This window comes from Phyllopteryx taeniolatus, chromosome 4, assembly GCF_024500385.1.
Source record: "Phyllopteryx taeniolatus isolate TA_2022b chromosome 4, UOR_Ptae_1.2, whole genome shotgun sequence".
NCBI lineage: Eukaryota > Metazoa > Chordata > Actinopteri > Syngnathiformes > Syngnathidae > Phyllopteryx > Phyllopteryx taeniolatus.
The window spans coordinates 28,973,438-28,985,783 of NC_084505.1; the positions used below are offsets into that span (position 1 = coordinate 28,973,438).

General features: G+C 42.5%; 1 protein-coding gene and 1 long non-coding RNA gene across 3 annotated transcripts; one reads left to right on the plus strand and one right to left on the minus strand.

Annotated features, from left to right (window-relative positions):
* Positions 1 to 222: 222 nt before the first annotated feature.
* tyrp1b (tyrosinase-related protein 1b) lies at positions 223 to 9,329 on the minus strand. Its single transcript, XM_061771377.1, has 9 exons — positions 9,189 to 9,329; positions 7,778 to 8,136; positions 6,607 to 6,715; positions 5,316 to 5,529; positions 4,622 to 4,826; positions 2,391 to 2,558; positions 1,192 to 1,371; positions 613 to 759; positions 223 to 543 (listed from the first exon to the last, which is right to left on the minus strand). Exons 1-9 carry the CDS (start codon positions 9,200 to 9,202, stop codon positions 338 to 340), a joined length of 1,602 nt encoding a protein of 533 aa, XP_061627361.1. The 5' UTR covers positions 9,203 to 9,329; the 3' UTR covers positions 223 to 337.
* Positions 1,367 to 4,630, plus strand: LOC133477066 (uncharacterized). Of its 2 annotated transcripts, none has more exons than XR_009788218.1 (3): positions 1,367 to 1,674; positions 2,353 to 2,874; positions 4,051 to 4,630. It is a non-coding gene; the product is annotated as an uncharacterized LOC133477066 (long non-coding RNA). The 2 variants fall into 2 exon arrangements; XR_009788219.1 differs by having other exon boundaries at positions 1,404 to 1,674; positions 2,353 to 2,578.
* Positions 9,330 to 12,346: the final 3,017 nt, after the last annotated feature.

Here is a 12,346-nt window from a genome sequence, read left to right on the forward strand (position 1 = left end):
CATTCCTCCATGTCACTGCCGTCCCCGTCGTTTTCTGCCATATAACGATCTCAGCCGCGGTTGCGTTTACGTTTGTTACCTCGTGTCATCATCGGCAGAGTTTGGGGGGGGAAAAAAGCAATGAGCCAAATTTGACAAAGTCATGAGAGTAGAGATATTTGTTTTCAAGTATAGGAAGTAAAAGTCACAAGACATCCAAGCAAAACAATGACAACGACAATCTGAATTTCAGCGTGAACCCAGTGACATTTTATTAAAAGACATGGTGGGGCTTTCTTAAAAAAAAAAAAAAAAAATGCTTAAACATGTTTAAGGCCTTTTCAAAAAAGGCGATGATCTAGACAACAGACTGCGATTTATCCAACCTCCGGTCGTCCTCGGAGTATCGTCGGAAGGTTTCCCCCAGCAACGGCTCCAAGGCCTCAGCCGAGCGGTACGATCGGGCTCGGACCGCGCAGGCGATGGCTCCGCCCACCACGGCCACGACCAGCACCGCCGCCACGATGGCAATGGTGATGATCTCAGACAGCGTGTAGGCGCGAACTGCGGTGACACAATAGCCGTCACGGGATTATCATGTGTGCTGTGGGTTTGTATTTGCGTGTATCCCACCTGGCCACTGGACCTCGTAGGTGTAGCCCAAGTTTTCCGGGGCCGACACAAACATCTCTGCGTTGGTGACAGGAGGCCAAAAAGGAACCATGTTGAATTGGCGGTTGTGTCCAATTGGCGCATTCTCCTCAGGATAGACGATCTCCCCTGCAAATTTTTTTTTATTGTTTCTCCTAATTAGTGTCAAAGTTGAGCTGAGGCACGTGGCGTGGTACGCCCTGGACTCGTCGCCGGCCAATCACAGGGCACAAATGAACAAACAGTCATTCACGTTCATAATCACACCTACGGACAATTTAGTCTTCAGTTCACCTAGCGTGGATGTTTTTGGAATGCGGGACAAAGCCAAAGTACAATTCACAATAAGTCAATCAACCAATTATTTAATTTGATAAATGAATTTAAAAATCATGTATTTCAACTAAGCAATTTTAGTGGAAAAAAAACTGATAAATTAATACAAGAAATATATGACTTGTAAATGTAAAAGCTCGGTGGGCCAGATTAAAGAAGGGAGTGGGCCGTATCTGGCCCACCAGGCCATACTTTGCGTACCCCTGTTGCTGGATGGAATCTTACCTGGTCGGTGCCTGCTGAGCCATTCGTCAAAGATGGCATCGGTGAAAGTGTGCAGCAGGACGAAGATGGGATCGTTAGGGGAGAGGTGAGTCTGTCCGCCGGTCCCGTTGAGGAAGAGGTGGGCCAGGTTGTGGAGGCTGCGGATCACCGGATCGTATGTCCCCTGCGGAGCGCTGTAGCCTAACAACAACAACAAGAGCAAATGAAATCGCAAAGTCTTTCAAATGAAGAAAAATAGCAAGTGACTTCCAAAAGGCACTTTACTTTGACTGTGTCAGGCTTTTTGGAAATAAAGTTCCAGAATTGGTATTTGCAGGGTATGTATACGCTCAAAAGGTTTGGTTCAAAGCAACTCTGGTGCGAGCGCTCTGATTATGCGGCTCATTTGATTCAATGCGAACGCTATCGACTGGACGAAGTTGCTCACCATATGATCATATAATCAGGCCAAGTGTGATTGCATTCAAAATTGCACTTGAGAGCGTAAGTAAATCACAAATATGCAACAGATACATTGGTTACAGCGCTCCTTGAAATGTTTGTATCGTAGTAAATCGATGAAATGGCTTTCGTTGGCCATTTTGTGTATTCCGTCGATGCTCTCAGATAGCAGGGATTCCTAGCACCTTATTGTGTTCACTGAAGACTGTAAATTGGCCTTAAATGTCAATGTGAGTACAAATGGTTGTTGGTCTACATGCAAGTTTGGAAGTTTCTCCTCAAACGCTTGTTGAGGTCGGTTTTGACTTCATGTCTTTTGTGTTTAAAAATAGTCATTCTTTAATTTGGTCTGGACCAGAAAACCAAACAAGCGTGAAGTCAGCATTACTGTTATATGTACAGTAATATGCATGAATGTGTATCATTCTTTGAAGGATTGTGTGAAGTGCCTTTAATTAACTTAGTGTCTGATGTTTAGTCTTGAAACATTTTTGTTTTGGAACGTTGCTACATTTACAGCTTTTAAAGGTCCAATGAAACCAGTGGAAGAGAATTGCGTCCGTTTTATAATTGATGTCTTCTGTAGATTTACATTTCTGACCTTTATACTCAGCATAAGCATAGGAGCCTTGCCTTTAAATCGGACTTTTGTAGAACATGTTTAATGTATTTGAAAGTTGCAATGCAAATGAAGTTCACTCTGTTTTGCTCTTCACTCAGATGTTGGATGAGAAGAACAGTGATGCATCAGCGCACACCTTCAATCGAGTTCCTGAAGCTCTCGGAGGAGGTGGAGTAGTAAGGCGGTGTGTCAAAGGTGTTGAGCTGCAGACAGTCCAACACGTCCTGCGGCTCGGGCAGCCTCTGCACCATGGGCCGCGCCACGTTGCCCGACGGGTTCCTCCTGATGGGGCTGGTCTCTGTGTCTGCGAGTGGAGCACACAAGGTTGGAGTTAGTGCTTTCTAACGAGTACAGCACAAAAAGAAAAGGATGACGACCATCTAGCTGGAAGCAACGATTGCATTCAAGGATTTTTAGCAGCTGCAGTTCAGATCCAGGTCACTTGTCCCCACGGAAATGGAGAGGAAGGGGATGTGATGAGTTATGTTGTATTATTCAACAACTCTCTCATTCAATGTGGGAGACTCGACGAGTTTGATCATTCTTTAACATGACAGCGTGGTAATTGTTCACTAAATTTCAACAACAGTGAGTGGGAGCGCTGTGAAGTCTCTTTACAAGTATGACCTCCTTCTTGTCTTCCTTTTTTCCCTCCATTCTTCCCCTCCATCACACACACACACGCGGGTGCAATCAGTCGGCAACATAAGAAAGTTGTCGGTGTGAGGATGATTCCCACAGATCAAAGTCTGCCAGACAAGCGCATGCGGAGATGAGACAACCCCCCGTAACCCAGTTGAGGAGAAGTTGCTTGTTGACGCAGGAAATAGCGAGCCTGTCGTGACTCTCCAAGGAGATTAACCAGACGCATCACTCTCACATTTTTGTCCATCGACCTCCAAATCCCTCCTTTTCTTGTACTTTTGCCATTGGACTGAAAGACCCAAGTATGGTTTATGTTTTCAAAGCGGATTGATATTCAGAATTAGTCCAGAATATGACATTAAAAGAAATGGTAGCTCTTTAAAACTGGAAGCCTGGCGGTGATTTGGGGGTTTTAAATCTGGTGCCATTGAGAGGCAAGTTCCAATCCGTGCAAATCTGATCACCTAAAGCTGATTTATTTCCGTGTCTCACACAATTGCCCTCATTCTAGTCTCTAATGCCACAAACTATTCAGAATAAACGCTTGCAAACAAAGTGTGATAAGATATGCAGTAATTGATTAAAATCCAAAACATTAAAGCACTTCGAGGGGCACGCAGTAATCCACAAATTTTGAACAAAGGAAACTGGACTGCTTCTTGCTTGTTGAAAATGTTTTACCTTTAGTACAATAGGTTTTAGTTCCGAAAAAAACAAAAAACTTTTGGATCAAACGTGAACTGTTTTCCACAATCAAGAACAAGCCCAATTGCCGTTCGCAACCTATGTGGATTATCCCTGGGGTTGTTTCCTGGACTCCAATAATTAACCGCATTTGGTGCATTAGTACAATGTAGGTCACGGATGATGTTATGGTTCACACAGCCCACTTCTGTGCAAACATCTTTGGATCCATTTCTACTCAGTGACAGTATGTCTGACTGTGAACTGTGAAATTGTTTTCTGTCTCTATTTGAGCTTTGCGGTTGACCAATTGACCAATCCAGGTCGTAGTTTGCCTTTCGCCCACGATCAGTTGGGATAGGCTCCATCTACCCTTGCAACCCTGAACATGATAAGCGCTAAAAAAAAAATGGATGGTGAGAAGGACAAGGTACAAGAAGGAGAGTGAAATTTGCTTTCCTTTGCAGGGTGTCTGGGCTCACCCTTGGAGACCGAGCAAGGAGCTCGGTCATTCGGAAGAGACTCCACGGCGAGAGCTGTTTCTATTTTGGATGCTTCCTGGACGCTGCGATGGGGAAGAGTTCTGGGCAAGTCCCACTGGGATGAGACCTCAGGGCATTATTAGGACACGCTCCAGGGACCTGAGTACGCCTCCGTGCCCTCACGGTGGAACTCGGGAGGAGGCCGGAGATGAGAAAGTCTCCGGCATTCCTGCTTAGTCTGCTGCTCCCACCACCCGGATGAAAAGTTAGAGAATGATTTCTTTCTGGAAGTTTGGGTCCCGGGGAGAACTAACTTGGGATTTGAGCTGAAAACTTTGGGAAACCCTGATGTAGAATAATTTAACAAATTGAATTTCTGACAGACTGCAGCAATTGTGAGCAATTTCAAACACAGCACTGCAGCTAGGGGGTATATTTATAGCAGCTTGTGTCGTACACGCTGGATTTATGAGGTGGATGTCCTCATTTTTCTTGCATCACCGCAACTCCCTTACTGCAAAGGTATCAGCAGCTCGAGCCAGCGACTGTTCCTTACTATTGCAGACGGTGCCAAAAGTGTCGTAGTCTTCCACGCTCTCGCAGATCACCCGCCACTGTGAGAAGACCGAGTTGGGGCTGACGGAGTTCATGTCGAAGGAGCTCCTGGCTCCCAAGAGGTCGTCCGTGCAAATGTCGCAATCGTTGCCTCCGATGGCGAAGTTCCAGTAGGGCAGCGCGAAGGATGCGTCGCCCAGCATGTCCTATATAACGTATGGAAAATGTAGATCCTATATAAGTTTGATATTGACTCTTAGACCAGGTTAGTAGGTAATTCATTGATGTAATCTCTTTCTTTGTCTTTTGTAATCTATGATCACTGGTCGCATTATGAGGTAGGCCGACACTTTCCCCAAAAAAATTTAAATACCTTTACAAAGATAGCAATGTTCAATTTCTATTTACACTGTAATAGCTGTACTAATAGGACAGTATGTTTATATGTGGTTTTAGTTTGTAGATGTACTTTTTTTTAGATGGCCAAAAATCGTGTCAGAGGATCCCGGTGGGAAACATTTTGCTCGTCTCCGACCAAATGCTTCTACTGCCATTTTTGACACAGCTCTTGTTCTGCATCTCATTAGCTCAATCATTGAAAATTGTGGTATCGGGCTGTGCATCGTCCTCTATTTCCCGCCTCTGACGTATTTTTTTTTCTCCTCACGTGTTGTGTCATCCCGTAATCGACCCACTTGCATATCCCTTTCCAGTTGCAGCAGATGAAAGCGGTGCCAGGTGACAAAACCGGGGCCCTCGTGGGAAAAGTCAACCCCTCCGAAGCTGGCCTGGCCCGAGCCCAGGAAGGTTTTACTGACAGAGTAGTAATGGCTCCACACAAAGTAGTTGTAAATGGTGATATTCTCAAACTGAGGCGTGTTGCCATCCGGCCCAAGTATCTCCTGGTACCTAAAAATGCCAACGACAGCAGGAGGGAAGATCATTACGTGTGTGTGTTTATTTGGAGCACATTTTATGTTATTTAAAAGAACTTATAAGAGGAAAAAAAAGGCAAACATACAAATACACAAACAAAAATAAAGCACCAATGGAAACAACAAAAGAGAAAGTAAATCAGTGGTCAACCCAATTAGTGGTGATAAATTATGTGCTTACATGTTCAAAAGGGAGTAGAAAACAATATCAATTTATCAGTTCCTACCACTTTAATCTCCATTCCATTCTCAATATTGCAACAGTATTTCCTCATTTTTATATACTACTGCCTGAAGGTAAAATGTAATATTATATACAATATATTACATGCTATACAATTAGACTTAACTATAAGATAAATAATATGTTAATTATTAATAATAAACAATATCCTTACACAATGGGATTTTCTATAACAGTAACCTATTCATATAACAAATACGGTTAGTATAACATCATCTTACTTATTCTATAATTAATAATGTAATATAGTATAATATAGCAGTATTGCTACAACTCTCCTGTGTACTTGTCCAAAATAATATTTGTTTTGTTTTTCATTTTGAAATAGTGTATGTTTGGACATTGTTGAAGGTCCGTATTTAGACTTTAACCCCCCGATACAAATTCAGATACGCAAAAGCTTTTCATTGTTGTCCTTGGCGAAGATATCCGACATGATGGACGGTTTCCTCGCCAGCAAGCCACTTGGATATTTTGTTTATGACTGAACAACCATATTATGGTTTTGTCTTTGCTCAGTGGATTCTGTAATGCATTTTTAATCCCCACGGTGGCTGCCAATGGGACCTCAAGTGTTAAAAGCCTTTGTGGGTGTTGCAGGAAGTCACTTTTGACAAGAAGGTCAAAAGGTTTGCACTTCAGTGGAGAACAGCTTCAAATATTAATGCATTGTTACTCCCCAAATTATTCTACCTGCGGCTTTTACAGAAAAAAAACGTTTCAAAACAATCTGTTGTTTTCCCAAGACGAAGACTGATGACTTCATGAGTTACGAAAATACAATGTTGTGCGAATTTGCATAAATACCGTCTTGTACAGATGACAAGGTCGGGGTGGATCGTCCTCTTTGCTTGGTCCAGAGAGTTGATGAATGCTTGCTTCTCAGTGGCACTCATTTGCATTAAATTCCTCCTCACTGTAGAAGTGTTCATGGAGGGGAGAGGAGAGTAACATAAGAGAAGAGAAATGATTTCATATGAGACGAGCCCATTCCCTTGCCACAAGTACTGCTTATATTCCCTTGCTTGTTTTCCCATGAAATACTGAGAGAGATCTAAATCATCGCGTGTGCCACAGAAACTAATCCATCCATCCATCCATTTTCCTCACTCGGGTCGCGAGCGTGCTGGAGCCTACCCAAGCTATATTCGGTTGAGAGGCGGGGTACACCCCGAACCGGTCGCCAGCCAATCGCAGGGCACAGAGAAACAATTTAGAGTCTTCAATCAACCAACCACGCACAGCTTCACTTAATTGGTCTGAAAATGATTCATTTAGGCGGCACGGTGGCCGACTGGTTAGAGCGTCAGCCTCACAGTTCTGAGGACCCGGGTTCATTCCCCGGCCCCGCCTGTGTGGAGTTTGTATGTTCTCCCCGTGCCTGCGTGGGTTTTCTCCAGGTACTCCGGTTTCCTCCCACATCCCAAAAACATGCATGAATTGGAGACTCTAAATTGCCCGTAGGCATGACTGTGAGTGTGAATGGTTGTTTGTTCCTATGTGCCCTGCGATTGGCTGGCAACCAGTTCAGGGTGTACCCCGCCTCCTGCCCGATGACAGCTGGGATAGGCTCCAGCACGCCCGCGACCCTAGTGAGGAGAAGCGGCTCAGAAAATGGATGGATGGATGGATGATTCATTTACTACAAATAACAAATATCTTTTTTCTACTATCTATGCCAGCGATGTTTAATGCCAGGCAGCTCAATTCGATGCTCTTCCACTGGATGGAAGAAGGCAGACAGGTAAACCTGTGTACTTTCTCTTTAAACTGCACCAGAAACATCAGCTTTACAGATGCCTTACTGTGTGTGTTGTAGTCAAGATTGCAACACAAGAGGCTATCATGCCATAGTAAAGATAATTACAGCCAGCTAGTTTATAGAAAAATGTCGATGACCCACCCAGCGATTAATTGGGGCAGTGTCTATTTTACTATAACTATTTGTAACTATGCAAACTGTTGGCCTTTCTCTTACCCACAGAGATCCTCTGGTCACAGTTCGGTCCGGTCAGTCCATGTCGACATCGGCCGCAGTTGTAGCCGCTGAAATTCCCGTTACACTGACAAGAGCGGTTGAAGAATCGTAGCGGCCACCTCTCTCGGTCGTCGCGCCCCGCATACGGGTACTGGGGTCCGTGGCGCCGGTCGTCTGCGGCAATGGAAGCGCACTGACCCCGTCCCGTGCTGGAGCCGCATTCATCTCCCGTCTGGCCCGACGGGGAGGGGCAGCACCGGCCGCTGCGAAGCCCCTCGGGGCTGACGCACTCCCGAGGGAACTGGGCCAGAGTCGCTGTGACGCACAAGGTCGCCACAAGGACACCTGCTCGCCAAATGCTTGCAGCACAAAAACAGGTGAGAGAAAAGATGCAGCATGTCGCTGTGACAACGAAAAACAACGGTGGAAAAGGAAGCGCAATAAGGAGAGTGCCGACCTCGACCGACGTTGAACGGTTAACACGAGTGGAAAAAGCTTTTGTCATCAGCAGTGTGCCCAAGAGCAAGGCAGTAGATTAGATAGATAGATAGATAGATAGATAGATAGATAGATAGATAGATAGATAGATAGATAGATAGATAGATAGATAGATAGATAGATAGATAGATAGATAGATAGATAGATAGATAGATAGATAGATAGATAGATAGATAGATAGATAGATAGATAGATAGATAGATAGATAGATAGATAGATAGATAGATAGATAGATAGATAGATAGATAGATAGATAGATAGATAGATAGATAGATAGATAGATAGATAGATAGATAGATAGATAGATAGATAGATAGATAGATAGATAGATAGATAGATAGATAGATAGATAGATAGATAGATAGCCGCTGGCCTAAACATAAACAACAAGTCCAACTCCATAACAGAATATTTTTAATAAGTGTCTGAACTGAGATTGTTCATTTTTACTGCACAAAAACTGAATGGTTTCTTGTTTGGCACGTTGTATTGTAGTTGTTGTGTATTCCTGTTGAAAAACAGAACACAGCCTTCAAAAGCATTTTTTGAAGGGGAGGTGGAATTCGTGCTGCATTGAAGGCACTTAAAGACACTCAACCTTCATTTAAGTTCCACACTACTAAATTCTCAGGCGAAAGATTATGTGCTCTCTTCTGAAACTTCTCACTGCAGGCGCTACGTGCCGTTATTCATAATTCAAGGGGTAATTAGCGTCCAGCTCTCACAAGATCAGAAGCGCTTGTCGAGGTTGGCAATTATAATTTTTTTTATCCACATTATCTTTGATAAGAAATGAATTTTTTTTTATATATACACAATGAGAGAAAGGACAATAATAGACAAATGAATAATGAATTTTCAATGAAACCAAATGTATAGGTATGATATTTTATTGTGTATTTTCTTTCCTTACCTGTGAGTGTGCATCTTGCTGCTCCTGGTGTGACCGACTGTCGTCCCCAAAGAATTAGTTCATCATGCTTCTTTGTCTTAAATAGCGAGGGTGCGCATGACGAGACCTTATTGGAGCGCGTATTAGCAGCACCCACCACCCCCTAGTCTCACACACACACACACACACACACACACACACACACACAGCATCCAGAAAGACGATGAGAAAAGTGCTTCCCCATTCCACATTCCACTTATTGTCTGTGGATTTTCAATCAAGCAAGGTAATGCTTGCGCATTTACCTTGTTTAATGGCTGTATGAGTTAATGACAATGTTATAAACTCTTTATGACGTAATACAACTTCTAAACTACTACAATTATACAAAAAGTTGCGATTAATGTCGGCTCACTTTCTATCACGATAGAGCTACCTTGACACTTTCAACATCTGTACCGTCACCATGTGCTGCTGACATTTATGACTGGAAATGTGTAATTGATTTTCTTTTTTTTATTTATTTCTTCTTTTTTTTTTGCATGAATATTGACAAAACCTGTTCTCTGCATATGCGCCGTCACGGTAATGAACACATCAAGCATGAATTATTTGACACACTGAAGCATGCTGGTGACATAGTCGTTATAGTTTAATAAATAGCTACTACCAAAAGAGATAAAGCGAAAGGATGCCTTCTGGTAAGCAATGTGTAAGTATTGATAATTCTATTAAAATATGTATGGGCCCTATATAAACCCGAATTGACACCCTTATTGTGAAGTGCTTTTTTTTTTCAAACATATAATGGACTACAGTCATTGGACAAGATATTTTAAGTTTTGATATTGCACAAATCCTACACAAATGTCAAGACTTATGAACAATATAAATCTGAGTTTTAAATGTTAAACCTTGTATATTGTACACGACAAAGAGAATACTTGTTTAGAAATTCTTTCCCTTTCCCAGAATCAGACATTGTTACGTCACTGTGCTTTCTGCATACAGTATGATCACATGCGCAAAATGCGTTCCGACTCTTCTTTCCCCTCTAAATTTCTCAAAACACTCACACAGAAACACTCATGCATTCGTGCGAACATACCGCATACAAACTGAAATGATAATATGTCAGAATCAGGCAGTCTGTGTTGGGTTTGATTACTGTTGGACAATTTCAAATACTTCATGAGGTGTCTAGGGTGTATTTGAACAAGGATGAAGAGTGGGTTCCGCTTCAGCGACGACACAACAAACAATGGGACCACCCTAGAGCATAGAAGTCCTGGAATGTGGTCCTGGTCCAGCGTTGGCTGAGTCCTCCGTGGCGGCGGCTGGGAGGTTTGACATGCTAATCACATGCTCCTCTTTGTGCCCTTCGGTATTTTGTGCCAGGGTCGTCGCCACATCGCATAAGTCTATTGCTGCAATTCTGTCAGTGGTTTTTAAATAAAACAACAACAAAAAACAATGGTTGAAAACAGACTATAAAAGATAAGGATTCTGTAGTGTATATGTAAACTTGTTGGTTCTCTGAAAAAAACTCCCCAGGTCGTACAGTTCGGAAGGTATATTTAGTATTTTTTGGGGTGGGGGGGGGGGGGTAATACTACCACAGTGTATCCTGCTAAAACAATTAATTGGTTTAGTCTGTACACAACAGCACTGCATGGCACAATGTACCTTTTTAAATTAGTTTTTTCTCATTTCTGAAAAGAACTCTTCAGGTATAACGAATTTCTCCTTTTGGGTGAGTTGTTGTATGTACATATGCAACATTTACTGTAACTTCTTCAATGTTGCCTACGCGAGTCTATTGGCTTGGATAACAAACAAACAAAAAAAGATCACTGAATAGCTGGGAGTAAAATTGCAACTGTGAGACTCTTGGCAAGATCTTACCTAAATGTCTTGGATCAAGATCAATCAATCAAAATAGGTTTCTTGATTTTAAAGCATATTAAGATCCTTGAAAGTTTGACAAGTATTGATTAAACATTTGGCTGGTGGAGCGAATAAGTGGAGTGTATGCATGTTTCCTGTGTTTTTCTTTTCATTGCCCAACCTTTCATATCTTTGACCCATTCATCCAAGACCTCAAGGCCTCACATGTGTACTGAGCAGCCTCTGGTGTCTATGAACTTACAAAATAGCTAGAAGGAAATCAGCTGACAGGTCCATAATTGGACTTCTGTGAGGAAGTGGACAGCTGAGTACACTCATGGGTTGACAACGTCAATGGGCAGTGAGGGGTGTAATCAGGATCAGGGGCATAATAAATAAACTAAAATAATGTGGTCACAATGGTGTCCACATGGTTTTAGCCATTGAGTGATGACTGTGTCTTGCAGAATCGCATTCAAACAATCACAAAAGAATCTTGTGTTCTTCATCGTGTGCTATGGAGAGAGATAGAGCGTCCTCTTATCACCCAAAAGATGGCACATAACTCTTACAGAGGTTGGCCAAACAATATGTCGACAAACATCTGACCAACGGTATCGTGCATCATTGGTACATCAGTGAAGCATAGTGTTGACACCGTTGTTGTTAAATTCTACAAATTGCGACTGGAGATGTCATCAAGGTAGTATCGGTCAATTTGCACAAAAACCTTCAGAAATAGGATCTTAAGTGAAGATTTATGTGTTGCAATAACACTACCCCAAACGCGTGCATATGAATCAACAAAAAAGTGGATTTAAAACGACAAAAGGACACTTGGGAACACCCCAACCAGAGTCCAGATCTAAATCCAATGGAAAATCAATGGCGTGACCTGAAGAGGGCATATTGACTCAAATAGACTAAATTCTGTAGTACAGTATCAATGCAAGAATATGTTCTAAAACCAAAATTATCATTTTATATTCTTTAATCTAATCATTATTTATTGCTCTTTGCCAGATATTTAATGTTGGTTTTAAAATGATTTCTGCCTTAAAACCGCTGTGTCTCTGTTATGAGTACTTAAACATGACTCCGAGCGAGGTGCTGACTTATTGGACGACCCTGCATTAGCTTTTTAGCTTGCTAACTTTCTTGCTTGTTAGCTCATTAGCTCGTTCGCTGGCGTGGTAGAGAAAATAATATACAGTTGTTTCCTGAAATATCTCTGTTGTGTGAAGGCCTCTTTATACTCCCGCTGTCGCGCGGCCGTCAACGCCCGCATTGCA